Genomic DNA, 26359 nt, shown 5'->3' on the forward strand with positions numbered 1-26359 from the left:
AAGGTGATGTGGAAGGGGAGGAGATTCTCTCTTGCACAGATCTTTCCTTTAATGCCTTCGAGACAGAGAAAGAATGAGGAGAAGAAGAAAAGCAAAGACGAGAGTCATTGACGTGTTTCGTAGAGCAAGGTATAGATGGGACAGGAAGAGATGTTTCTCTAGAAGAACCGAGAGAGAAAGGTGGAATGTCTTGAGAGGGATGTATCGATTCCTTGCATGCACCAAGAGACGCATGCAATCGAGGGAGACGTATAAGGACCTGCGGCCCAAGAAGAAGAAAGTACGATGAAGACGAAAGAGTCAGAGTCGATAATGATGAAGAAGAAGAAGAGAAACAATCATTTTCTTTCTTCTCTCCTCGTATATCAGATGCTTGAGAAGGGAGAGGAAGAAGAGGGAGGGAAGTATTGGCATGTCGATGTAGAAAAGAAAGAAGAGATCCATGAAGAGGCTGAAAGAGAGAAGGCCAGTTCAGATACAAATGAAGATCAACAAGAGGAGGAGAACAAGCGACCAATGTAACGATCTGGAGGGGAGAGAGAGAAGATGAGAGTAATGGAAGGCTTACTGGGAGAGAAGAAGATAGAGGAGGAGAAGAAGAAGAACGGAGGAGATGTGAAGGAAAGGACGTATGAAGACGATTCCCGGATGAAGCGATCATTGAGAAGAAAGAAGAGGAAGAAGAAAAAGAAGGAAATATGTCTTCAGACAAACACGAAGAAGCAAGAGAAAAAGACGAAGAGAAAGACTCCGATCCAAGCAGACATACTGCCGGGAGAATCGATGCTGCATGCATCTGTTCAAGTCTCGATCGACCTTCGGATGATAAATCCATAGAAGAATTTCTCTCTTCCTCTTCTTCTTCTTCCTCTTCTCCTGAAGTAGATTCTTCATCGTCATCTTCTTCTCCTACTTTCTTTCTGAAAAGTTCTTGCAAAGGAAAGACGCCAAGAGCCCGTTGTGCGGAGGTGACAAGCTTCGCCATTGCCTGCAGACTTCGAGGAAGGTAAGACGAGAGAAGAGATGAATGAGAAAGAGAAGAGAAAGAAGAGAGATGAAGAAGTAGAAGGCATTGATATCTTGACACCAGCCTTCTCTTGTCTCTCACAACTCCTCCTTCTTCTCTTCCTTCTCTTTGACGTCTGCCCGAGAAGAAAGATGAAGAGATCGTCAAATGAGGTGTATGTACACCTCCGTTTCTTCCTTGTCCTCCTTCCCCCCCCAACTTCACTGAAGAGAGAGAAAAAGAAGAAGATCCTTGTATCGATTGAAAAAGAAAGAATAAAGTAATAATGATCTCGTCGTTGACAAAACACTTGAAGTGCTTCAGGTCATTCTCTCCTTCTTTGCCTTCCCTAAGGAACGGGAGAATCTCTCTTATTTCCTTCTCTTTTGAGAACAAAGAAGATGAGCTCGATTCCCTTCTTCTACTTCTTCTATCACTTCTCCCCTCACCGACCTTCTCTCTCTCTTCTTGTAACTCTTCTTCTGACGAAACATCTTCTTGCTCTTCATCTTCTTCTTTCTCTCTTCTTCCTCCTCCTTTTCGCCCATATCTTCTATCTTCATATCCATCAGAATCACCCCTCTCTTCTTCTTCTTCTTCTCTCGAAAAGTGGCGATGCCCTTCTCTCTCACCTTCCACCCCCTTCTCTTCTCCCCTCGTGACACGCTTCGACCCAAGAGTAAAGAAATCTTGAGCCAAGCTCTGAAGTAACAAGGGATGAGCTAGAATCTCTCTCACCACAGAGAAGGAGGAGGAAGAAGAAGAGAATGCCTCTCTCCTTGCTTTAGTTGTTCTCTCGTTAGAAACGTCCGCGTTACGATGAGAGTCCATTGAAGAAGAAGGAGAGATCTCTCCCGGGAAATGAGAAGGTGTGTCCTTTCTTTCTTCTTGGTCTTTAGCTGAAGAGAGTACTTTTTTCTGTAAGGAAAGACGATCTTCAAGCTCGGCAAGAAAGCTCAGCAGATTCTTGAGAATCCGTTCTCCATCTCTTTTCTCGTCAAACATTCTCCTCTTTCTTCTTCTTCTTGTCTTCATTGCTGTCGGGTGTATGTACACCCCATTTGGAGAGACCCCCACACCGTCGTCTTGTTGAAATTCGCGTCGAAGGACCTGAAATTCATAGAGCAACCGAGACGATAACTTCTCTCTCTCTTCATCTTCTTTCTCTTCTCTATCCTCTTCCTCTTTACTACCTTCCATAATAGGATGATGAGAGACACCTTCCGAAGCTTTCAGAAAGACAGAAGAAGAAGAAGAGGAAGGAGAAGAAGAAGTAAAAGATTCACCCCACACAAGATGAAAGAATTGTTTTACCTTGGAGAGAAGAGCGTCACTGGAATTCTTTCTCTTCTTTTCTTCTTTCTCTTTTTCTTTCTCTTTTCTTCTCTTCACATCAGCGTCACCTTCCCTTTCTCCCTCGATTTGACAAGAAAGGACGTGATCCTCATGGTTCTTCTTCTCCTCTTTCGTCCTTTCTGTCTTCTTCTTCTCCTCCTCTCTTTCATCTTCTTCCTGTCTCTCTTCTTTATTTTTCTTCTTTGCCTCCTGGTCGACATGTGTTGTGTCTCCGTTCGATGAAAAGCTTTTCTCCTGGAGTTCTTCCGCAAGTTCTATCTCTTCATTCCTCTCGACCTCCTCGACAGGGAGAGAGAGACTTGGGTTATCTTCTTCTTCTTCTCCTCCACTGGCTTTTCTTCTTCGCTTCAGATTCTTCATATAGTTAAACAGGAGACAAGCAGGCATGGGAAAGTGTCTCTCTCTTCTTCTTCTTGTCTCTTCTCTCTTCTTCTTGTTGTGTCTTCTTTCATCTTCTACAAGATAAGAAGATTCTCCCGAGATAATACCGCGCATGCAATTCTCAAACAGACACCAAAGCATGAACTTCTTCTTCTCTCTTTCAGAAAAGAAGCTGAAACAATCTTCTTCTTCTTCCCCCTCCGCTTCTTCTCCTTTCTCTAACATATGCTTCAGGGTTACAGACACTTGCTTCAAGATATACGAGTCTTCTTCTTCTTCCTCTTCCTCTGTTCTTTCCTTTGCTTCAATTCTACTTGTCACTGGGTAAAACTTCTTTTCCTTCTCCTTGTCATCATCCCCGTCTTTCTCTCCTCGTTCTTCAGTTCTCTTCGGCAATCTCGAGAACGCCTCCCTATTCTCTTTCTCTTGATCTTCTTCATTTTCTTCATCTCTCGGAGAAGGGTGAGGACTTTCCTCTCTATCATTCTGTCCTTCTTCTTCTTCTTTCTCATGAGTACAAGTCATCTCGAGACAGGGATGAAAAGCAATCTCCTTCTTCCTCTCTGCATGCGGGCTAGGAAGAGAAAGAAGCGAAGAAAAGAACAAGCAGAAGGAACTGCGAGGTGTCTCCTCTCCCTTCTTCTTGTTTTCTCTGCAATCTTCAAAACGCTTCAGAAGCACTGAAAGAGATCTATCCAGAAGCTCTTCGATCTTCTTCTCCTCCTCGTATCTTCTTCTGCTTCTTCTCTTGATCATTCTCAGGTTATCTCCAACCTCTCCATTTCTTTTCTCAGAGAAATCTTCATCTTCTTTCTCATTCTCCTTCGTCGGCCTTCTTGCAGAATCCTCCTCGCTAGAAGAACTCCATGAGCCAGGCAAGCTAACAGCATCTCTATCTTCTTCTGCTTCTTCATCTTCAGTGGACTCGAAGAGAAAATCGTAGGCTCCTCTTCTTCTCTTGTTTCTTCTCTCCCTCTTCTTTTTCTTCGCCGTCTCCTCACATTCTCCTTTCTCCTTCGTCTCACCATTCTCTTTCTCACTCTTCTCTTCTCTTTTGTTCCTCTTCGTTTCTTCTTCTTTCTCTCCCTCTCCCTCTTCTTCATCTTCTTCTTCTTCTTGTCCCACTCCAGGTGTACTTTCATCTTTATCATCGCCTCTTTTCATTCTATTCTTTTCTTCTCTGACAAAGTCAACGGATGACGGGAGCTCATGAAATTCTTGAGGAGTCCGGCCTGACGCTTTCTGAAAGGATCGCAACAGTAATCCGATCATTCCTTGAAGAGCGGCTACAGCCACGTCTTCAGGTGTATGTACACTCCAGAACTGTTTCTTCACGAGAGCTAAAATCGTTGAAAGAGACGGAACAGGAGGCGGAGCTAAAGAAATGAAAGAAGTCTGATCTACAAAGGGATTCTCTTCACGGAGAAGATGAATTTTGATATATGTCATGAGAGCAAACTGAAGCCGATACCTCGGAGCAGCTCTTAAAGCCACAGCGGTCATGTGAGAGCAAGGGGGGAGATGATTCGGACAGCTACACTCGCATACAGCAAGATCCACGTAGCGACAATTCGACCTAACAAGGGCACAGCAACCAGAAAGACAAAAGAAAAGGAAAGAATGAGAGACAGAGACAGTGAGAGAGAGAGAGATGGAGTTACATGCCAATGAAGAGGAGAAAACGAAGAAGATACGAGAGAACAGCATCCTTCTCTTTCGTGGAAGAAAGAAAGAGAGAAGAGAGAGGAAGAGATAAAAAGGGGAGATTCGACCATCATTTTGACACCTCTCTAGGTAGAAACGACAAGACTCCTCCACCCGACTTCTCAGGTACATCTCACTCAAACAGGGTGTATATACACAAGGAGACATATACCAGGAGATTCATAGAGAGACAGCGAGAGAGATAACCCAGTCTGGCGTATATGTCTTTCCATGGAGATTTAGAGCTTAGAATAGAGAGACGGGTGCAGACACGTGAGAATATGCGGAGACCATCTATATACTCAAGGAACATACGAAAGATAGAAAGAAAAAGTGAGAATAAAGTGAACGAAAGAAAGAGAAAGAAAGAAATTACTAGGTAGTAAGAAGAATGCAAACTCTGGAAACTGGAAGTTCTCCACGGAGTGCAAGGAGAGAAGAGTAGCCAAAGCGAGGTATCCATCTATCAATCTACCTACCTATATGCCTTTGATATGTTTGTCTATCTTTGATCTATCTACCTATCTATCTATCTACCTTTGATGTGTATATCCATCCTCCTATCTGAAGCAGGAAGAGAGGCGAGCGTCTGAAGAAAGTGTCTTATATCTTTACACTTCTCATTGAGAGCCTCTACAAACACTCCACAGCCACTCTACGAAAGGAATCCTCTCCACTGCTGCTTTCTAGTGTACATACACCACCTCTCACACAAGGAGAGAAAGAAGAAGGCACACAAGAAAACTGTAGATACATAGACAGATTACAAGTAGATAGACAGCTAAACTGAAGATACACAGATAGACTAAAGGTAGATAGATAGTTGAAAATAGATAGATAGATAGATTAGACATAGACGCATAGATAGATTGAAGATAGATAGATAGATAGATATACAGCTCAGAGATACATGGATAGATCAGAGATCGCCTGAAGAGACAGATAGATAGATAGATAGATTCGTGGCAGGTGTATGGATACGTTGAGACTGAGACGTCTAAATCTATACATCTGTCTCGAGAATCGAATTGCATACTCACGCATCTAGCTAACCTACGTAAACACATAGACACTTCTATCTCCGTATCTCTTTGTCTTTCTGTTTAGATTCTCTCTTCTTTCTTTCCTTGCTTTCTCTTCCTTCTTACGTATCGGAGTGTACAATGAACGTCTGCTTGTCTTCTTCTGTTCTCCTCACGCCGTCTTCCATGGCCGCGATTCTTTGAGCTTTCGACAAGACACCGCGGCTAGCTATTCCAGCTAGCGATTTAAACTCAGGAATGACATGCCAAATGCCATCCAGATGATTACGCAAGAGAAGCCGACTGTTTTCTATACACGCTCTCTCTTCTTCTTCTTCTTTCTCCTGCATCGACCGCGAAGAAGCATCATGGAGAAGAAAAGGGTTCATATCTCTTCTCCCTCTTCCTCTGCCTCTCCCCCTGTCGTCTCTTGTAGAAGCAGAGAGATCATTCGTATGTCTCTGCTTCTTCACGTGAGAGATAGAAGGTCGAGAAAGAGGGTGAGAATAAGAAGTAGAGGAAGTCTTTCGTTCTATAAGAGAAGAATCTGCAGAAGAGGAAGAAAGTCCCAAGTGAGGATCGATCTGTCTTGCAAGTGTCTGACTCCAGGAAGGGACATGTCTCTTTTCTTGACTTAAGGTTGATGTTCCTTTCTTAAACTCTTCAACCTTCTGCAGTATGGATGAAGAAGAAGATGAAGAGAGAGAGGAAGAAGAAGAAGAGGAAAGAGCTTCTCCTACCTGGATAGAGCCAGAGGAGAAGGAAGGAGAAGAAGAAGTTGCTTCAGGAATTTGTTTGAGCTGACGAGCCTTGCCTCCAGATGTTCTCTGCTGAGAAGCTTCTTTGTCACTTTCACTACTCGTATCGGAAGAAGATGAAGATGAAGATGAAGAAGAAGAGGACTCAAGTAGAGAAATAACTATCTCTTCTTTCGGTCTCGTATGCGCGGCATGTCCCTTCAGCTTTCCTTTCTCTTGTCCTTCTTTCTTGAAGACATTCTGTTGAGAGAAATTTTCATAATGAGCTACATGAGAAGAAAGCCCAGAAGAAGAAGAGGAAGAAAACGAAGGAAATCGCTGGGAAGGTTGAGGGGAAGAAGACTGCGATGAATGATAAGAAGATGGCGGCGCAGGGACAGAGAAAGGAGAGGAGGAAGAAGAAGAGAAAGTCAGTGGATTGAATGAAGAAGAAGGCGGGGGGGGAGGATAAGAAGAGGGAAAAGAAGAAGAACTAGGATTTTGAGAAGAACCATTGGAGTTTGTGCTATGAGGTGTATGTACACCACTAGGAGACGGGGAGGAAGAATATGAAGAAGAAGAGGATGAAGGATAGTAGTTACTCGGATGCCTTGGATGAGATTGATGCTGCTGGAAATAGGAATACGGAGTAGAAGAAGAAGGTTGATAAGAATGATTTGAGTGAAGAGGCGGTGTATGAGAAGAGGAAGGAGATGAAGATGGATTCTGAGATTCTACGGACGAAGTTCGAGATGAGGAAATTCCGAGCTGAGATGGCTGATACTGACGCTGACGTGACGAGACATTGCTGTTGTAGTGAAGACAAGGTCGACTCGGGTGTACATACACCTGAGGAGGAGGAGGAGGTCCTCCCTCGAATGGAGGAGGCGGAGGAGGAGAAGGAGGAAAGGCATTTTGACGAGAAGATGGATGAGGGGGTTGAGAATGATAAGAATAAGAAGGAGGCGACGGTGTATAGACATTCGAGTGAGATAATGAAGAAGTCGATGGACTGACTCTATGTTGTATATGAGGAAAGTCGGAAGAAGATGAGAGCATAGGAGTAGAAGAAGAGAGCGGAGAAGGAGAAGGATTTTGATGGGTCATCGTAGTCGTTGTACAAGGCAGTGTTTCATTAGAAGAAACCCCCGATGGATGAACAGATGACAACGTAGACTGATAAGAAGAAGAAGAAAAAAAAGAAGAAGACGGCTGTCCTCCGCCTCCTTCTTGAAAGGAAGGATTCGGAGGGCAGTCTCTTCTTTCTGACATTTTAAGTGATGATAAATAGAGATCCCCTTCTTGAATCAATTCCCTCTTCCTTTCGAGACACGAAAGAAAGAATTCTTTTCCTTCCACGGTCAGTCACGCTTCCTAACGGCCATCTTTAGAAACAGATCAGGCGTCGAGAAAGTGAGAGAGGAAGAAAAGAAATCTCCCTAGCTAGCTCATCTCCTCTATGATGATCAGGAAGAAATCTCTCTCGTTCTTCTTCCTCTCCTCCATGTTTTGTCTAATAGGAAGATGAATGAAGATTAGGAGCAAGTCCATCCATCCATCTTGTCTGAAGGGGTCGTTGATCGAATAGCGAGATGCCGTCGACAAGAAGAGAGAAGAAGACTTTACCCCCAGGCACATGTATCTATCTATCTATCTATCTCTCTACCTACCTATCTACTCACTTGTAAAGAAGAGAAAAGAGGAGAAGTTAGGAGGTGTCCATCAGCTCTATGTTCTCCAGATGCATTCAAGAGTAGGAAAGTAAGAGGAAGAGGATCATCTATTACTCGTGAGCATCTTCTATCCTTCTCGCTTCAGTTCAAGAAACACTCGCCAACTCGATTTGACTCGTGTCCCATGCTGCATGAATGAACTCTCCCGCAGTCTCCGTAAATAAGCCGAATCCCATCGTTGCAGGGAAGCCCCAAGGGAGAGAAGTGAATCGATAGGGAGGCCTCTTCCCCGCACGGATGAATCGACGTGGAAAAAGAATGGTGGTGGGTTGAAGGTAGCTAGTTGTCACTTTTAGGAAGAAGAAACAGGAGGAAGAGCATTTGAGTTGGAAGAATGTTTCTTCTCAGAAAGAAGTGACGAGATTCAGAAATGATAGGAGAGAGAGATGCAAGAGAATCTCGAGGGAGAACAGACTCCTATCACCACTATAGAGCGAGAGAGAGTTGAGAAGTAGAGAAGATGAAGAAGAAAAAGAAAGAAGAGTAAGAGAGGATTCTAGCTGGAGGCGACGAAAAGGCCGGAGCTTCCTACGCCGTCATGTTTGATAGAAGACGTCGGCAAGGGCGGATAGGCGTGCGTCAGTTAAAGATAGACATAAGAGAGATAGATGTATGACTGTATGCTGAGTTATGCTTTCATATATTCTAACAGGCATGGACAAGAGGGATCTCAGGTTCACCTTTCGTATAGATTATATCACTCCTACATCCCTCTACATCCACACGGGGTGTATGTACACCTCCCACTCGTATCGACACATGGGTAGCTAACGTATGTCCACATCACGCGAAAGAAAGGACACGAGAGAATAAACGTGCAATGAATGCTGTTCAACAGATACAGTCTCCCAGGCTATTTAGGCCAAAAGAAAGAAAAAGGAGAAGTAAATCTCGTCAACGGAAGAGGAGTTTAGGCGTTTTATAGCCCATCAGATCCCAGACACCTCTATATCTTTATACCTGTCTAGGTTTGAATAGAGAGAGCAAAGAAGCTGGAATTCCCTCAACGCAGTGCCTAAGTAGCATCAAGCTTTCTCATGATCGAAGAGTGCAGCTCCAGATATACAAATCTTCGCGAGAGAGAAAGAGGAAGAAGTGTCTGTTTGCTTTTCATGGTTAAACAGTAGAGAGATGAGCGTAGGAATGGTCGAGGCAATTACTTCTTCAGCCTGTCCTGTATCTAAGTGATGTCTATAGAACCTCAGGGGGTGTATATACACCTCGGCAGAAACGCATGAAGAGTTCTTGGCAAATACCTTCGTTGTCGTGACTTCTCTATACATACACGTGCATGCCGCCTTCTTTCTTTCTTTTCTTTCTGGGCTTCTCGTAAAGCATCACGATCATCGTGACGGTTTTCTCCTCGCTTTCATTAGTTGTTGTCTTCGTCTACTCAAGTGAAAAAGTTATGAATCTATCAAGGAATCTTCCACGAATCCCCGGAGAACATGTCTCTGCTCTTTTTCCGTTCTTCCAGCTTCTCAACTTCACAAAGATAAAGAAGATTCAAGAGAAGTGCATGCAGAAAGGCTGTATAGAACTCTCCCTCCTTTCTGCAATGCACGTCGTCTGACAGATGTAGACTTTTAATCTATCTATCTGTCTATGTATCCTGAGTCTATCGACCTATCTAGCTATGTCTCTCCCCTCTTTCTCTTCTCTTTCCGTGCAGGACTCTGCTGCTAATCTTGGTGGCAGTAACCATTGCAAGTAAGAAGGTAATCTTCTGTTCCTCTTCTTTTCTCTCTCGTTCCTCTGCTTTTGAGAAAGAGTGTGTATGACCGAGTCTTCTTAAGATACCAATTTCCAAAGACAAGATCTACTCCAGTCTCTTCTCTCTCTCTCTCTTCTCGACTCTTGAAGAAAGAAAATATCTCAAGATTCATAGAAGGAAAAGTTCTACACTCCAGTGACATAAAGCACTTGCATGATAGGTAAAGGAAGCTTTTTCTGAGGTGTACATACATCCCGTCACCCTCAGCAAACTGTGTGAGGTAGGATGAAGAGGCGAGTCGGGCAGAAGAAGAAGAATCGAAAGACAGAAAGAGAGAAGACGAAAGTGAAGAAGAAGAAAGTGCTAATCTGTTAACTTCGTGATGAAACAAACAGGAAAGTAAATAAAACATGGAATATAACAGACAGATCTACTTTCCAGAGAAGTGTCGTGGCGAAGGCCTTCACAGAGTACGAAAGATATTCATGGCTATCTAGACCTGTATATCAATCCACAGGTGAAAATACCTGCTTCTTCTTCTTCCTCTCATTCGATTGATCCATAATGCTTATCTTTCTCGTACTCTTCTTTTTCTTCTCTTCTCTCCAAATAGCCTATCTTTCTTTCTTTCTCCCTCTTTTTCCTCCCCTATACAATGTGAACTCCATACATACGTTTACACAGGGTGTAGATCTGCATCTAGCTATATCTATCCCTATATCCTCCCTGAGCTGTATATGTTTCTATACCACTAGCCAGGCCGGAAAAGCAACAGGCATGACCCCCAGGCTAGCTTCGAGAGATGAAGGCCCAGAATACTCTGTATCTAGCCGCTCTGTCTTGTAAGAAGACCCTAGAGTAACGAGGAGGCTAAGAATGCACTTGGGAAAGCTTGGGAGAAATGGAGAGATACAGAAAAGATCGGTCTCCGGTCACTTCCCTTCTTTCTCTTTCTTCTTTTCAAAAGAGAGAAGCTATACATATCGAATGAAATATCTATCAATCGACTCTAATGCTCTTCTTCTTCTTCTCGACTTCAATCCATCTATGTATCTACCTATCTGCAATCGATCGTCAATCTCTCTATCTATCTTATAGAGGTTTTTTTCTTCTATATACAATTCTTCCTCTTGACGTATCTATAGCATTAAATTCCACATCTACATAGTCATAGAGCTGCACTCTTATTCTATTGAAGCGCAGCTTGCCACCTAGTGTACATATCATCTCTTTCCCTATCAAGCCAGGAGGTGTCCTCACACAAAGAAAAGAAGAAGAAGAGCTCTTCGTTTCCCCTTCTTCTGAAGAGAAAGAAGAGAGAGAAGAAGAACCCTGACTCGCATCAGGACTGAGAGGAGAAGGAGGAGATGAGAGAAGCTCTACCAGGAACGCACCCCCTGGAAGAGCTGAGACAACACGTCCATAGGCTCTTACAAGGTCTGTAGAAGATAAAGAAAGATCTGGATGAGGAGAAGATGAATAAGAGCTTCTTCGATCACTACCTCTCTTCTTCCGGGGGACTAACTGAGGGTTGCTTGTACTGCTTCGACTGCTGAAGAGAGAGGAAGAGAGAGAGAAAGGAGAGAAGAGAGAGGGGTGCGGGGAAACACGTGGAGACGAAAGATGAAGAAGAAGAAGAGGAGGAGAGATGGGGAGGCAAGGGCGGCTGTGAAGAGAAGAAGGTGAGAGAGGAACAGGAGGAGGAGAAGGTGAGAGAGAGGAGTGAGAGAAGTCAGAGAAGAAGAGGGGGAGAGGAGAAGAGAGATAAGGAGTTGTGAAGAAGGATGAGAGAAAAGAACAGTTGCGGATGTGAGAGAGATGTGCTGTCTTTCTTGGGGCCTTGAGACAAGAAGACTGAGAGAAAAAAGAAGACGGAGAAAAGGAGAAGCGAGAAGATGATGTTTTGAAAGAAATAGAAGGGATAAATAAGAGAGGAGAAGAAAAAGAGATGTGCCGCGAAAGAGAACAAGAAGAAGAAGAAGATCTCAAAGAGGAGAAGGAGGAGGGTATGAAGCGAAGATGACAAGGAAGGAGAGGAGGTAGACGAAGATGATAAGGAGAAGACGAGAGGGAAGAAGACGGGTGAATAAGGATAGGAGTAGAAAGGAGAAAAAGACAGAGAACAAGCGAGGAGTGACGTCCTCTCCAAGAGAAGAAAAAGAAGAAGAGGATAGTGACAAAGGGAGAGAAGGAGGAAGCAGAAGAAAGAGAGAAGAGGAAAGAAAGCAGGCGCACCAACATACCTATTCTCGCCTTGTATACGGAGAAAGAATGAGAAAGAAAGAAAAAGAGATAGATAGAATTAACTGAAAGGGATTATTCTCAATTACGAAACAAGCAAGAGAGAAGAATGATGAGGAGCATCTGAAAGAAAGACCGGAGAATGTAGATAATGAATGAAAGGAAAACACGTCAAAGAATTCCCGCAAGTGATTTATCTCAGTTCAGAAGAAACAAAGAAGAGAAAGGAAGAACTACAAAGGACACATCGACCTCGATCTATCTATCTATCGATCGATTGCACATTAACCTCCTATCTATCTTGAATCGATCTATGTAGCTATCTATCTTCATTCTATCTCTAAATCGATCTATCTCTGTATGGTATCTTATAGACCCGACCGTGCATACCTTGATCTAGCTAACCGAAAGATGAGGAGGAAGAGGAGGAGCAGTCTGTTTGATCAGCCATGAAGGCCCCTCCTGTCTTGACGAAGGAGATTCAAAAAGTGCGGTCTTCGCGCTCGTTAAAGAAGAGAAACGTCCCACCTATTGAGGAAGAAGAGAATGTTCTACCTAGACGTTAGCAGGGAAGATCTTGAGAGAAAAAGAAAGGAACAGGCTCATGTGTATATGCAGATATACACGCTATGCATATATACACATTATACACAGGAAGGCGAGGAGGTAGAATGAGAGACGCGGTGCGCGACTGCAGAAGCTTTCTCTACGCCGGAGAGAAGCCTTCTTAATCTCTAAAGAAACGCAAGAAACCCTGCTCAAACATCCCCGGTCGGGGGAAGGGGAAAGAACATGACAGACAAGAAATCCATAAGAAATTCTTTCTTCTCCCTTCATTCCTATCCACACCACACACACGGACCTCCGTAGAAGTCTACGAAAGGCAACCTCTCATTCTTTCTCTTTCTTTCTTCTCTGTTTTCTCTCTATCTGTCGTTCGCTCTCCTTTCCACTTTTCCTTTCTTCTTTCTCTCTCTTCATCCATCCAGCCACTTCCTATCTCTCTTCACCGTCCGTCTCCCCCCCCCTCGACTCTTGCATGCATGCATGCATGCACCCGAAGGGGAAAGTCTTTTTCCTTTCTCTCTAACGTAAAGCATGTGGAAAGAAAGACAAGACACAGCCGCTTTTCTCCTGCTTTTGTGGGGCTGAGGGGAAGGAGGAGGGAGGGAGGGAGGGGGACCAACGAAGGTCACTCCGCAGCACCCCGTTGATGGATCCAAAGAGAGTCTCCGTATATAAGCCGGACCGGCTTGCTTCTGTAGGTAAGAAGAAGAAGACCTCGTGGGAACCGTAGCGAGAGAGATTGAGTGAATGAATGAATTCTGGAGTCTCTGCTCGCTGTGTCGTTTCTTTTTTCCTTTACTACTTTCGGTTGGAGAAGTTCTTCTTGACTTAGTTGCATTTCTTCTCTCTTTCTTATTTTCTGTCTCCTTTTCTGGTCCTGTATTTTCCTCTCTTGTCTCAAGAATCTTTCTTCTCATTGCTTGATTTAGCTCGTCTTTCTAGCTCGCGGGGACGGGTCCGTTTCTTCTCTCCTCGTTGTACGTACGATCGGGATCTTTCTCTCTCGCGGTTCTCCTCACTTCTTCTTCACCTACAGTTATCTCTCTTCTTTTGACCTTTCATTCATTTCCTTTCTGTCCGTCTATCTTTCTTCTCATCTCCTTTTTTACCAAGTTTTCTCGTAGGAGTCTTTCTCTCTCTCTCTCTTTTTACCACCCCACCCCCTCGTAGTTTCTTTCGCCCGTACTGCTTGCTGCTGCGAGTCCTTGGAGACCTTGTCGAAGTCTTTCATCTTTCTTCTCTTTCTTTCTTCTCCATTTTTTCCCCTCCTTCCTTTCTTCTTCACCTTCTCTTGGTTGTCCTAGGGTTTTTCTTCAGATTGTCTTCTTGGGAAAGATCCTTTTTTCTTCTTTCCTCTTCCTTCATGCAAAGTTTGCTCACGTTGCATGCAGTGCAACTTCGTTTTGTTTCAGGAAAGAAAGAGAGAAAGATTTAGGGTTTCTTATTCTCATGCAGAAGTAGAAATTATAGTTCTTCTTTACTCTTATCCACTGGTAAATTCTCCTCTCTTCCGTTAGCTTTCGTTTCATCTCTCCATTCCATTATTTCACGGTTTAGATTCTGACCTCGACCACTCGTTCTTTTTCCTTTAGAATCTTGGTCTCTTTCTTCTCGCTCGTCGTCTGTTTCTCAACTGACACGATTCAAGACTTCCCACATTACTGGTAGACTTCTTTCTTTCTTTCTTCGTTTTCTTCTGGCGTCCTCCTCTCTTCTGCCCAGCAGCAACTCCCGCCGACTGACTAACCTTTCTTGCTTTCCTTCTTGCTTTCTTTCTTTCTTTCTTTGTTTTTTTGTCTTTTTGTCAATTTTCCTCACTTCTTTCTCTTTTCCTCTTTGTTTCTCTTTCAAGAGAGGCTCTTCATCTTAGCATGCATCCTTCGTAATAGGTCTCTTCAGTTTTATTTCTCCTTGTTTCTCTACTCGAGTTGCTGAGGAGCTTCCTTCTCTCTCCCGACTTTCTCCTTCTTTTCACCTCACTCTCTTTTCCATACATCCCTTCTCTCTTTTCGTTTCGTTGTTCTCTCTTCGCCTTCGATCTTCTTTCTTCTTCCTTCCTTCATCGTCTTTTCTTCTCCATCTTATCCGTTTTCTCTCTTCACTCTGGCCCTTGTCTTTCTGCGACTTCTCTCTCTCCACCTTCAACGGGAGATCCATACACTCAGTTGTATTCGCGGCTCTCCAAAGAGAGATACATCTAAGGTCGAGAACAGGAGGAAGAAGAAGAAAGCTCTTTTCTCCTCTCTTTCTCTCTTTCCTTCTCATCTCATCCTTTCTTCTTTCTTTCTTTTGTCGACCTGTCCAATAAGCCTTTCTTTATCAAGATGTCAGCGACAGAGGGAGACGTCGACACGAGTATCGAGCAATGGAAGATCAAGCGACTCATTAAAAACCTAGAAAGTGCAAGAGGGTATGTGTAGCACCTTATACCAATAGACCAAACAATTACTTTCTCTACCCCTTAGAACGGAAAGATGTGAGAATAAGTGTCTAATCGGAGAGCCTAAGAGATCCACTTCGTGTTGAGACTACGAGATAGAAACAGAGAAAGAGAGAGAAAGGACAGGAGAGAGGAGAGAAAGAACGAGGAGCAGAGAGAGAGGGAGAGTGTTAGATAGGGTTGAAGAGGGGAGATAGAGAAGAAGACCGAGTCTTCTTCTTGTGTGTTTAAAGAGAGTGAGAGATCGGAGAGAGGACAGATAGACAGATAAAAAGAAAGAAAATAGAGGAGGAGGAGGATCATTTCTTTTCTTTCTCGAGAGTTTTCATTCTCTTCCGTCTTTAGGAAGAATCCATGCCTTCCGGGAGGGGCAGCGAAATAGATTTCTTGTACACATACCTGTACACCTATCTCTAGAATCTCCCTTTCTTCTCTTCATTGATCTATCTTTCAACTCTGCCTATCTATCTCATTGTCTATAGCCAGTCTATCTTCTAGGTCTACGATGCCAACTGTATGAAAGTGTAGGTCTATAAACTCACCCCCATACACGTGCCTAGCTAGGAAGGAAGTCGACTACAGCGAATCTATTTGTACCTGTGGTCTATCAGTGCGTAGACTCATGCCGGGTATCTTATCTCTTGTGTACTTCTTTGCTTTTCTTTCTTTCTATGGACCACTGTTTCTCTCTCTTAGGAATGGCACCTCTATGATAAGTTTAATCATCAAGCCTAAAGATGAAATAACACGGATCAACAAAATGCTAGCCGATGAGTTTGGGACGGCCTCCAATATAAAGTCTCGTGTCAATCGCCTCTCCGTTCTCTCAGCTATCACCTCCACGCAACAACGTAAGTCTTCTATCTCTCATCTATATATCTATCTATCTATGAAGACTCTCTTGTCTATCTTTAGTCTATCTATCTATCTTTATCTATCTATATATCTTAAATCTGTCTACCTTCTTATTTCTCTGCCTAGCTGCGCGATAGAAAGCGGGGGTGTCCGTCGGAGATTCTTCAGTTGAGAAGGAGTGAAACACATACAGACAGACAGTGAGAGAAAGAAAAAATGAGGAGCGAGAGAAAGAAATGAACGAAGAGAGAAAGAAATGAACGAAGAGAGAAATAGAGAGGTGAACAGTCGTTGTGTTTCTCTTAGTGTTTCTCCTTCTTTCTTTTCTTGAGTTTGGGCTGGGGTGTATATACACTCTTTTGCGTATTGTATCCAACACAATCGACCGCTGGTAGCTGGTCGATAATTGAATCGACATAAGAGAATAGGCTGCTCGGCGAGTGAAGATAGATAAATATGCAAACGAGCTTTCTTCCGAGAGAGGCAGAAGGAGATATCTCTTTCTTCTTCCCGTTCATCTCTTTCATTTTCGTCGGTATCAACAGATTCTTCTCACGACGATTCTTGCCCTCATTCTTCATCTCTCCCATGCATTAAGATTCTCCCCACATATATGCATGCATCTACCTATCTATCATCTATGTAGATGTATTTGAATGTGCGTACGCGATATAAATTCTTATGCACATAGACAGTGTAGCAAGTGACTTGTCTCTATGTCATTTCTATCTAGGCTTTTCTTTCTTTTCTCTCTTCTCTCGCTAAGAGAAAGAAGATCATTTGAAGATTAAGCATAACAACTTCCTGTCTTGTCTTTTCTTCTCCATTCCTTCTTTGATCTCGCTCTATAGATCTATCTATCTAGAGAGAGAGAGAGATAGATAGATAGATACAGATGTGCCGTCTCTCTATCTCTGGTTGGGTGCATAGGGTTGAAGTTGTACAATAAGACTCCTCCTAACGGTTTGGTCGTCTACTGTGGAACAATCGTCACAGAGGATGGAAAAGAGAAGAAAGTCTCCATCGACTTCGAGCCCTTCAAAGCTGTGAATACGTCGCTCTATCTCTGCGATAATAAGTTCCATGTAGAGGTATGGATTCACACACATGAAGGAGGTGTATATACACTGCATATGCTGTTCATGCCTACATCTACATACGTATAGATAGATGCCCTGTAGGTCTTGGGTAGAGTCAGGTGTAGTGATATAGAGTCTTATATGAGAAGAAGAAAAGAAGAATTGCAAGGAGACGGAGTCGAGGAAGGAAACATCGTGAGGCATCATAAGGAATGTCTGCATGCCTTCTAAGAGTGAAGGAATGAAACAACCTCTGGAATGTGTCTCACTCTGTCTTTCTTTCTTTCTCTGTCTCACTCTTTCTTTCTTTCTCTGTCTCTCTCTTTCGGTTCTTTTGATTGATGGCATGTGGGGAATGCGTATTCTTTTGAAAGAAGAAAGAAATTACTGAGAAAGGAGGAGAGAGAAGGAAGGACATCCATGTTCTCTCGCTAGAATCCTCTTCCTGGCCGTCTATCTTCTATATGTTTGGCAATACATCTCTCTAGAATGTGTATGTACACCCTATGTCTATCTGTGTCTATGTACAACTCTGTCATTTCTCTTCTTCATTCATTCTGTCCTCCGTTTCTTTTTTTTTCGTTGCATGCCGCGCGGAATCTTTTCTTTTTGCGTCTTCTTCTTCTTCACCCTCGACTTCTTCTCTCTTTTCTTTCTTTCTTTCTCCCTTCTTTCCTCTTTCTTTCTCTTTTTCTAGGCATTATCGGAGTTGCTTGAATCGGATGCGAAGTTTGGTTTCATTGTGTTGGATGGGAATGGGGCTTTGTTTGCAACTCTACAAGGGAGCACGAAAGAAATTCTCCATCGATTTACCGTCGATCTTCCAAAGAAGCACGGTAGAGGAGGCCAGTCCGCTATGCGTTTTGCGCGTCTACGATTAGAGAAGAGGCATAACTACGTCCGAAAAGTCGCAGAGACGGCTGTGCAGATGTTCATCACGCAAGATAAAGTAAGGCAGGGTCTAGGCATGCATATCCAACACAGAGACAGAAAAGAATGCATGCAAAGACAAGAGTGGAAGGAAGAAAGAGATTAAGAGAGAGAGAGCGAGAGATTCACTTTTTCTTCATTTCTTTCTTTTCCGTGTCTTGGTTCGTTTCTTTTCTGTATGTCCCATTTTTCCACGTTGTTTCCCTCCAGTTCAGAAGAAAGATGGAAGATGGCTGATCTCTCCCCCCTCTCTCTCTCTCTCTTCATTCTTTTTTATTTATCTTCTCTAGTATCTAGCTCTTCTTCAACTCCCCTAGCTGCTGCTGCTGCTCTTTCGTTTCGTTTCTCTTCTTCACTACTACTGCTGTCATCTTTCTGATATGTCTTTCTTTTCTTTCTCTTCTTTTCTTTTACTGTTGTTCATCTTCTTTTCTCTCTTTCTTCTCCTCCTCCTGCGGGAACCTCTCTTTCTCTCTTTCATTCAGCCTTCATACTTAGGCTTCCATGTGTCTTCTCTATTGTCTTGCTCTCTATATCTCTCTCTACGAATACTCTGCCTTTCTTTCTTCCTTTCTTTGTATCTTTCAGCTCTATCGATCTATAGGGACATTCGCCTTCCTCTCGCTTGTCCTGTCTATCTTTTCTATGGATATGCTTCGCTTGTATCAGGTGCTGTCTCTCTGGACTTTCTTTCATCTCTTCTTTCTCTTTTCCCCTCTCTTTTCTTCTTTTTCTTTCTCTCAGGTGAACGTGTCAGGCTTGATCTTAGCAGGGAGTGCAGACTTTAAGAATGATTTGGCTACGAGTGGAATGTTCGATCAGAGACTTCAAGCTAAAGTCGTGAAGATTGTCGATGTGTCATATGGAGGAGATAATGGCTTTAATCAAGCTATCGAGCTCTCCGCTGAAGCGTAAGAATAACTTCTTCTCTCTCTTCTCGTTATTTCCCTCGGGAGAATTACAGCAACCATCTATAGGCCGATCATACATCTCTCTTTCTCTCTTCTTTTCTCGATCTCCATTCTTATCTATCTATTGATCTCTCTTTAATCTATCTACTGGTACTTCTGTTGATGTATATGTATCTATCTTCAATCGGTTTATACATGAAGCGTTCTGCCTATCCATCTATCTATTTGTCTGTCTGCCTACATAGATACACTTTTCAACTGGTATGTGTGCATAGGAGAAACTAGATTTCCAAGTCTTCTTCGACTCGTCCTTTCTCTTTCTTTACCTTTCTTTCTTTCTTTTCCTTTTCTTTCTTTCTTTGTGTAGGTTGACGAATGTGAAGTTCATCCAGGAGAAGAAGTTAATTAGTCGTTTCTTTGACGAAGTGGCGCAAGATACAGGCAAGTATGTCTTCGGCGTGCAAGAGACTCTTCAAGCCTTGGAGATGGGTGCCGTCGAACTTCTCATTGTCTACGAAGGCCTAGAGATACAAAGGTATGGTTGCCATCCTACTACTACTATGACTTCTATGACTACTACGCAGGCACGCACACCTGTCCTATTCTTATCATATATGCAGTGCATGGGGGATTAACTAGCATGTATATCTATCTATGTATCTATTTATCCCCTCTGTGCAGATGTGTGGGACATTTCCTTTTCCTTTCTGTTTCTTCTTGTTGATCTTCTTTTTCTCTCCTGAGGCCTCTGTTCGGTCACTATGACGATGAGTAGTAATAGTACTAGTCCTACTACTACTAGCAGTACTACTACTAGTAGTAGTCCTAGTCTTTGGCTTGGCTGCTTCTCTTTCCTTCCTTCTTTCCTTCCTCGTGGGACTCGGGGATGTGAATGTCTGTTTTGCAGCCCAAGCAGGCAAAGTAAACAATGGAAGAATCCTTCTCAACAGAAAAGAAGAAAAGGGGTGGATGGATGGAGGTCTAGTATGGATTTCTTCTAGATAAGATGGCTCATGAGTGTGGATACGCAGAGAGATTCTAACTCGTGAACAAGTCGAAGAAGGAGAAGAAAGACACCTCGTAGATGATGAAGAGGGAAGGAATGGGTCGTTTTTCTTTATCTATGAATGAACTTTCTTCGTCTTTGATGTCTCTATTGACATACATGAGGCTTCTTCTTCTTCTCTTTTGCTCTTCTCCTTTCTTACTAAGATATAGACATCTCTATTTCCTTCTTCTCTCCCTTCTTCATCTCTCCTTCTCTCGCTCTTTTCTTTGTTTCTCTTCCTTCCCCCCCTCCTGTGTAGACTAACATTGAAGAATCCTTTAACGAATGTGGAGAAGATCATTCACGTCACTCCAGACCAAACTCGAGGAGGGGAAGATCACGCGCTCTTCAAAGATGACGACGGCGTCGAGTTGGAAGTCTTTGAAAAGATTTCTCTATCGGAATGGCTCGTAAATAACTACAAGAGCTTCGGCACCACTCTTGACTTCGTTACAAATAAGTAGGTCGCTACACCTTTGTCTCCATCTTCAATCTCTCTTTCTATCTATCTCACTCGATCTTCAATTCATCTATCTATCTATGTATCTATCTCTCTATCTTTCCCGTATTGACCTTCTTAGCTCGCTTCTCTCTTTCTTATCGCTTGTTTTCCCTACGTCTCTTTCTCTCGGTGTCTCCTCGTTTGGTGCTTTGCTTCTTTCTAGACCTTCCTCGACTTTCTCCAGAGAGAGAGAGAGAGTGTGTGTGTGTAGATCTTATTATGCATGGAGTCCGATAGAGGAAATTCAGAAAAAGAAGAAGACGAGAAGGATCGAAGCAAAGGAAAAGGTAGATATGAAGAAGAGCTTTCATCCATTCATTCATTCCCTGATGGAGAAGAAGCCCATTTAGCCATTCCCGTCTCTCCCTTTCTCTTTTTCTTTCTATCCTCTGAAGTGTCTCTGTCTCACTTCTTTCTTCTATGTATCTTGTGATGGATGAATCAGCCAATTGTAGGCCTATTCGCCTTTCTTTCTTTATCTATATATCTACCTAGATATTCCTCTTTCATTCACTCTTCCTCTCCTCTCCATCTTTCTCCATCTCTCTATCTATGCATCTACCTACCGTCCATTCTTTCTTCTATCTTTTCTCTTCTTTCGTCCCTTCTTTCTTCTTTTTGTCTTTCTCTGTAGGTCGCAGGAAGGGGCGCAGTTCGAGCGAGGGTTCGGAGGTTTGGGCGGAATTTTGAGATATCGAGTAGACTTCCAAGATTATGACGAAGTCGTCGATGCAGAAGACGAATTCATCTAAAAAGCAAAAAGACAAGAAAAAGAAAAGGAAGAAGAACGCTTGCAGAGAAAAAAGAATGAAAGAGAGATAGAAAGGCAAGAAAGAATAAGAAGAAGAAAGGAAAGAAAGACAGAAAGATAGAGAGAAAGAAAGCTTGTCGCTTGTGTCTCTTTCTGTTTTCTCTGTTTCGAGACAGAGAAGGATAGATAGATAAGGTTCTCACATGTCAAGAAAGAGAGTGAAGGAGAGAATGTGTGATGGAGAAGAAGGAAGAGAGAAGAAGATGAAGATAAAGAGATCGAAAGAGATCGAAAGAGAGACAGATGGCTTGACGGATGGATTTAGTTTTTTCTTGTTGAGGCGTAGCTCCTGTCGCTCCTGATTCTTCTTCTCCTTTCTCTTCTTTCTCTTCTTGTCCTAGGGTATTTTTAACAGGTGTATATTTGCATATTTCTTGACGAGCCCTCTGCTGCTAGGAGTCATCCATCTCCCTCAACAGCTCTCATAGAAGAAACTTTTCACTCTCTCTCTCTCTTCTTTCTTTCTCTTTTTCTTTTCTTCTTTCTATCTTCAACCTGATGCTTCTCATAAGAGGACAGAAAGCAAGGAAGAGAGAGAGAGAGATGGAGAAAGAGAAATGAAGAAGAAGAGAAAGAAAGTGACCGTAGTAGTAGTAGTAGCAGTACGAGAGTAGTCGTGAAGACGATCTAGCTCAAGCGTTCTGTTCTCTCTACACGCAGAGAAATAAACTGAGAGATATAAAGATTGAGAGATAAAGATAGATCAGTCCATAGATAGATAGATAGATAGCTATGTTTACATTCGTGTGACTTATTAATTGCCTTTCTCCTTGTAGTCGTTATTCTTCTTTTCCTCATCGTTGCATTGCAAGTACGGACAGAGGGAATGAGAGAGACAAGCGTCTTAGCAATAAGTTTTACCTGCACCAGAAGTAGGAGGAGTCGACAGAAAGGCTTGTCTCTCCTTTTTCTCTATACGATCACGTGGAGACGAGACATCAGCGAAACAACCCTGCAACGGAAAAAGTAAATTCTTCATTCTCTTCACTCAGCTCAAACAAGAAAAGAAAGAAAGGGTGAGAGAGAGAGAGAGAGAAAGAAAGAAAAAGTGTTTCTTCTATTCGTTTTTATCGTGTTTGTCTGTGTAAAGAAGAAGAGAGAAATTCTGGTACTTTAGTAGCAGATTTCTCTGAGGTGTACATACACTCAATTCTTTTCGAGGTGCATGTCTCCTTCTCCCTTCCTTTCTTTCCCTGTCTTTTCTTCAGTCTTTCTGTGTGTATGATGCTAACCGAAGGAGAGAAAGAAGAAAAGAAGAGAAAGAAAACAAAGATCTTTCCTTTTCTATGAGGCTCCTTCTGCCCGCTATCTCCTAGTAGTAGTAGTGCTAGTGAGAGAGAAGAATGTGGAATGGCAATTCTAAAAGACGTCTACGAGTTTGCAGAAAGAGAAAAGAAGAAGAAGGACGTTCCTTTTCTTTCGTGTCTCAAAGAAAGAAAGAATGAATGAAGATGAAGAGAAAGAAGTAAATGAACTTGCAGAGAAAGAAGAAGAAAGAGAGGAAGATGGGAAGGAAGATAGATAGAGAGATATGATAGTGATGTTTCTTGCTTTTTGGCGATGTGCTTCTTTTGTCTCGGTCTTCTTATTTTTCTCGTTGAAGATTTTGCTGTAGGAATGAATGCTTCTTTCTTGCCAGGTTGATTTGCTTCTTACGAGAAAGAAGAGAAGTCTTTTGTCGAGGAAGCAATGGACAGAGAGAGATCGAGATAGACAGAAAAAGGAAGAAAAAGACGAAGAGAGAGGCTAAAGCTCGTTCGTCACGGTGGATAGACGGTCGTGAAGATGTGGTTTGTACTTTCTTTCTTTTCTTCTTCTTTCTTTTCTTTCTGCTCTTGAAAGTTCAAGAAGATGAAGAAAACAAGAGTTTATGTCTCTCTTTCTTCCTTTCTTTGACTCTTTTCTGTGATGACGTTCTCGTGCTTTCTTTCCTCTTTTCTTTCTTCCTTCTTCATTCTCTCTCTTCCCTCTCGTAACCTCGGCTATTTTTTCCGTTCTTTCTTTCTCTTATACAAATCCTTTATATCTCTATGGTATCTATCATCCATCTATCTATGTATCTATCTCTAAAGGTAGACGTATATAGACCTAGATGTAATGCAGACATACCCCTCTCTCTGCCTGTCTGTCTGTATACTTTGTAAGTAGGGAAGGCTTGAAATATGTATAGAGATAGATGAAGCTAGTCATATGAGTAGTAGGGGGATGGCTTCTATGCAGAGTGATTGATCAGATAGGTAGATAGATAGGTACCTAGAGAGAGATAAAGAGAGAAAAAGTGCTCTTATAGTCCACTGAATGAAGGTCATTTGTCTGCTTGTTCCTCTTCCCGTTGTGTCTTTGAAGTGTACGTACACCGTAAACATCGTACTTGTTTGCTTACTGAATGATTGAATGAGAAAAGTCCAAATGCACAGAGATCGGTCGATTGATCAAAGACAAATAGATAGATTTAGGATAGATAAGGATTGAAGGGTCGATTTTTGAATATCTGCTGATAGAATTTTCTTTGACTGCAATTCGCCTGTCCGGTGTATTCAAAGCTTCTTTCGTCTTTTCTTCTTTTCCATGCCTCTATTCTGATTCTTCTTTGTATGTTTTATCTTCATTAGCCTTGTGTTGACGTTCCTTCTCTTTTTCTCGTGAATGACTTAGAGATAGATATGTTAACAGAGATAGATAGACAGATAGATCAAAGGTAGATGAAAGACGTTAAGGAGAGATGGTGGTCTAGAGAGAGAGGGAGACGTACGTAGATCGATTGAAGATAGAGATCTTTGAGGTCGATGTCGAGGAAGATACAGTCAAAGAGAGAGAGAGAGAAGAGATGGTTAACACAGGTAGATCTATAGACATGTCGATCATGTGTATTTGGGTAGGTATGTGTGTATAGAGAATATATATATATGTACGTCTACTATGTATGTGTATAGCGATGACAGATATAGGGAATGCAGTTTGAGAGAGATAGAGATAGATACATAGCAAGAAAAGAAGAAAAGAGAGCGGCGCGCGATGGAAGAGGGAGGGCATTAGGAAGAAGAGATAGATTTCTTAGAAGAGAGAAGATTAAAGAAGAGAAGGAGACCCACGACCACAATAGCACTGGAGATAGATAGACTTGTAGAGTCAGTCGTTAGGAGAGATAAAGAAGAAGACCCTTTTCACAATACTCTCTCTTGACCTCTCTATTTATCTTCTTGCTTGTCGTGATCGTGATTGAAGAGATTTCTCAGAGGACTCCCCCTTTTTAGTAAGAGGATGATGGTAATTCTTTCTCTTCTCTTTTCCTCTTCTCTTCTTTCTCTTGCATCGAGTCAAAGACGACTTCTTCTTATCTGCATGCATCCATCTATCTTTCTATCTCTATGTCGATACGGGAGGAGAAATTCTTCTTCTTTCTGTTCTCTCATCTTCTGTCTCCCTCTTTCTCTCTCAATTGCTTGCACCTTTCTTTTTTCTTCTGCCCTTCTCTCCAACTTCTCTTTCATTCTTTCTTCTTTCAATTCTCTTTGTCCTCGTCTTTTCTTTTTCTTCTTGTTCATTTGCTAAGACTTCGAAGCGATCGAAATCCGAGTCTCTGGAAGAGACTGAGAGGCGAGCTAGTCAGGTAGATAGATACGTAGGGGGGTGGGACCAAATACGATTCGATACAAGTAGCTAGATAGCTAGCTAGCTAGGTTCCCGTATCGATGTACAGGCGGCACATGTATGAAGAGATGTATGTTTTCGCGGAGATAAAAGAAGCAGAGAAGATTAAGACAGGAGGAGTTGCTTCCTTCGTCTGTTACGATAGCCAACGATACATTACCGGTTTGAAGTAAAGATCGACACATACAGATAGATAGATAAAGAAGAGAGAAGAAGAGGGAAGACTGTTTTGGAGAGAAATTGTCGTTTCTTTCGTCTGAAGAAATGAGAGACGGCATGGTCATTCGATGAGAGACAAGAAAAAAGAGAGAGAGACAAAAGTCAGTCGTTCTTTTCTCTTTCTGAAAAGATCTTTTCTTCTTCCCTGTTGGTCTCGATTCGTCGTTAGTCAGCATGCCTGTCCCTACTATTGCTATTGCAGAAGAAGAAGGAGAAGACTTCAGCTAGGAGAGTTAGCTCCATCATAGCCTTCATCTTCTCTCCCCCGTCTCGCCAGTCAAATTCTAAAATACCCAAACCACACGCAAAGAAAGAAAAGAAAGAAAGATTTACATGTGAGAAGAAGAGAGAGAGGAAGTGAGGGAGCGTATGCATGATGACTCTATAAAGATAGCTAGAGAGGTAGATAGGTGTACATACATACAAAGAGATGAGAAGAAAAAAGGCTTGTTGAGCTACCTATAGCTTCACTAGTAGTATATACACCTTGGCGTTACTATATATCACTGATCTATAGCTATCTATCTATGTCTATGTCCATCTATCTGTCTAGCGCAGCATATGAATTACATGTAGAGAGACAGGAGGAGGGGAGAGACACACGAGACAGAATTCAACATGACCCATTGCAGCAACAGAGCAGACTAGTAGGAAGAGGAGAAAGACGAGGAAGCAACAAGAGCTCTCATTCATCTTTCTGATCTTTCCTTCTAATCTTAACTTTCTAATCTTGGCTTCTGTACATTGACTCGAAAGGAACATGGGAGACGGCGTATGTGTGTTCTTTCATTTCCATGCACTCCATACAAATGAGATATATACAAGACCTTCTCTCTCTCCCTCTCTTTCTCTTCGTTCTCTTCTTCTTTTATGATCCCCTTTGCATGTCGAGACTTCTTCCTCTTCTTCTTGTCTACGAAGATGACCTTCTGACCTTGATCTCCCTCCCCATTGCGTCTGTACGTTTCATTCTTTTTCTTCTCTTACCCCGAGGTGTATCAGGAGGTATGCGATCTTGAATAGCCTCGAGACAGAAGCGCCAGGAGACCGACACGACTTTGTATGATTTACAAGGGAGAAAATGCGAAAGATTTGAAGAGAAGATGGTCTTGAAAAAGAGCAAAGAGTCAGTTAAAAGACAGAGAATGAAAGGGGAGGGGAGATCTTGAGAGATATCTTCTTTTCTCACTACAAGAAAGATACTTGAGAAGGTCTCCATGATCAAACTTATCTCGTTTCGAAGACCTCTCCTTCTTTTTCTTTCATTCACGTCAGTCTGCGCAGAAGCAAACATGATCAGAAGCACACAAAAATCTCGGTGTGCATACACTCCAGATAAGTTCGTATATATAGACATATATATACATGCATATTCATAGATCTACATGTACGCATATAGAAACATATACACTTTCATATTCTTACATAGATAGACATACATACATCTAGATA

General features: G+C 42.5%; 5 protein-coding genes across 5 annotated transcripts in view; 1 reads left to right on the forward strand and 4 right to left on the reverse strand.

The window, feature by feature from the left end:
• Positions 1-31: 31 nt before the first annotated feature.
• Positions 32-8222, reverse strand: CSUI_007943 (swim zinc finger domain-containing protein; the record flags this gene model as incomplete). The annotated part of the gene is made up of 2 exons (XM_068068084.1): positions 5596-8222; positions 32-4319 (listed from the first exon to the last, which is right to left on the reverse strand). Coding segments are annotated over exons 1-2 (6171 nt in total), but the record flags the coding sequence as incomplete, so codon positions are not given.
• Positions 8223-9911: 1689 nt separating this feature from the next.
• Positions 9912-10698, reverse strand: CSUI_007944 (uncharacterized protein; the record flags this gene model as incomplete). The annotated part of the gene is made up of 1 exon (XM_068068085.1): positions 9912-10698. A coding segment is annotated over exon 1 (153 nt), but the record flags the coding sequence as incomplete, so codon positions are not given.
• A 296-nt stretch (positions 10699-10994) lies between these two features.
• On the reverse strand, positions 10995-12371 carry CSUI_007945 (uncharacterized protein; the record flags this gene model as incomplete). Its single annotated transcript, XM_068068086.1, has 1 exon — positions 10995-12371. A coding segment is annotated over exon 1 (900 nt), but the record flags the coding sequence as incomplete, so codon positions are not given.
• Positions 12372-13106: 735 nt separating this feature from the next.
• Positions 13107-24453, forward strand: CSUI_007946 (eukaryotic peptide chain release factor subunit 1). The gene is made up of 8 exons (XM_068068087.1): positions 13107-14871; positions 15598-15752; positions 16687-16847; positions 17533-17784; positions 18510-18676; positions 19044-19211; positions 19984-20184; positions 20861-24453. The coding sequence occupies exons 1-8, from the start codon at positions 14786-14788 to the stop codon at positions 20976-20978; spliced, it is 1308 nt and encodes a 435-aa protein (XP_067919941.1). The 5' UTR covers positions 13107-14785; the 3' UTR covers positions 20979-24453.
• Positions 24454-24822: 369 nt separating this feature from the next.
• Positions 24823-26359, reverse strand: part of CSUI_007947 (uncharacterized protein) — a 2136-nt gene continuing 599 nt past the window's right edge. The window contains exons 2-3 of the mRNA XM_068068088.1: positions 25895-26201; positions 24823-25191 (exon numbers count right to left, since the gene is read on the reverse strand). Coding sequence (XP_067919942.1) covers positions 25073-25191; positions 25895-26201 — 426 coding nt within the window. The 3' untranslated portion in view covers positions 24823-25072. The remainder of the gene's footprint in view (positions 25192-25894; positions 26202-26359) is intronic.

The sequence above is a fragment of the Cystoisospora suis genome, assembly GCF_002600585.1.
Source record: "Cystoisospora suis strain Wien I chromosome Unknown contig_4314, whole genome shotgun sequence".
Taxonomy (NCBI): Eukaryota; Apicomplexa; class Conoidasida; order Eucoccidiorida; family Sarcocystidae; genus Cystoisospora; species Cystoisospora suis.

Excerpts from the sequence above, each read along its gene's own strand:
- CSUI_007946 (XM_068068087.1), top strand. The coding sequence starts at position 14,786 with ATGTCAGCGACAGAGGGAGACGTCGACACGAGTATCGAGCAATGGAAG. Across the intron at positions 19,212-19,983 it reads GAAGGCCTAGAGATACAAAG|ACTAACATTGAAGAATCCTT; the intron begins GTATGGTTGCCA and ends CCTCCTGTGTAG. Across the intron at positions 20,185-20,860 it reads CTTGACTTCGTTACAAATAA|GTCGCAGGAAGGGGCGCAGT; the intron begins GTAGGTCGCTAC and ends CTTTCTCTGTAG.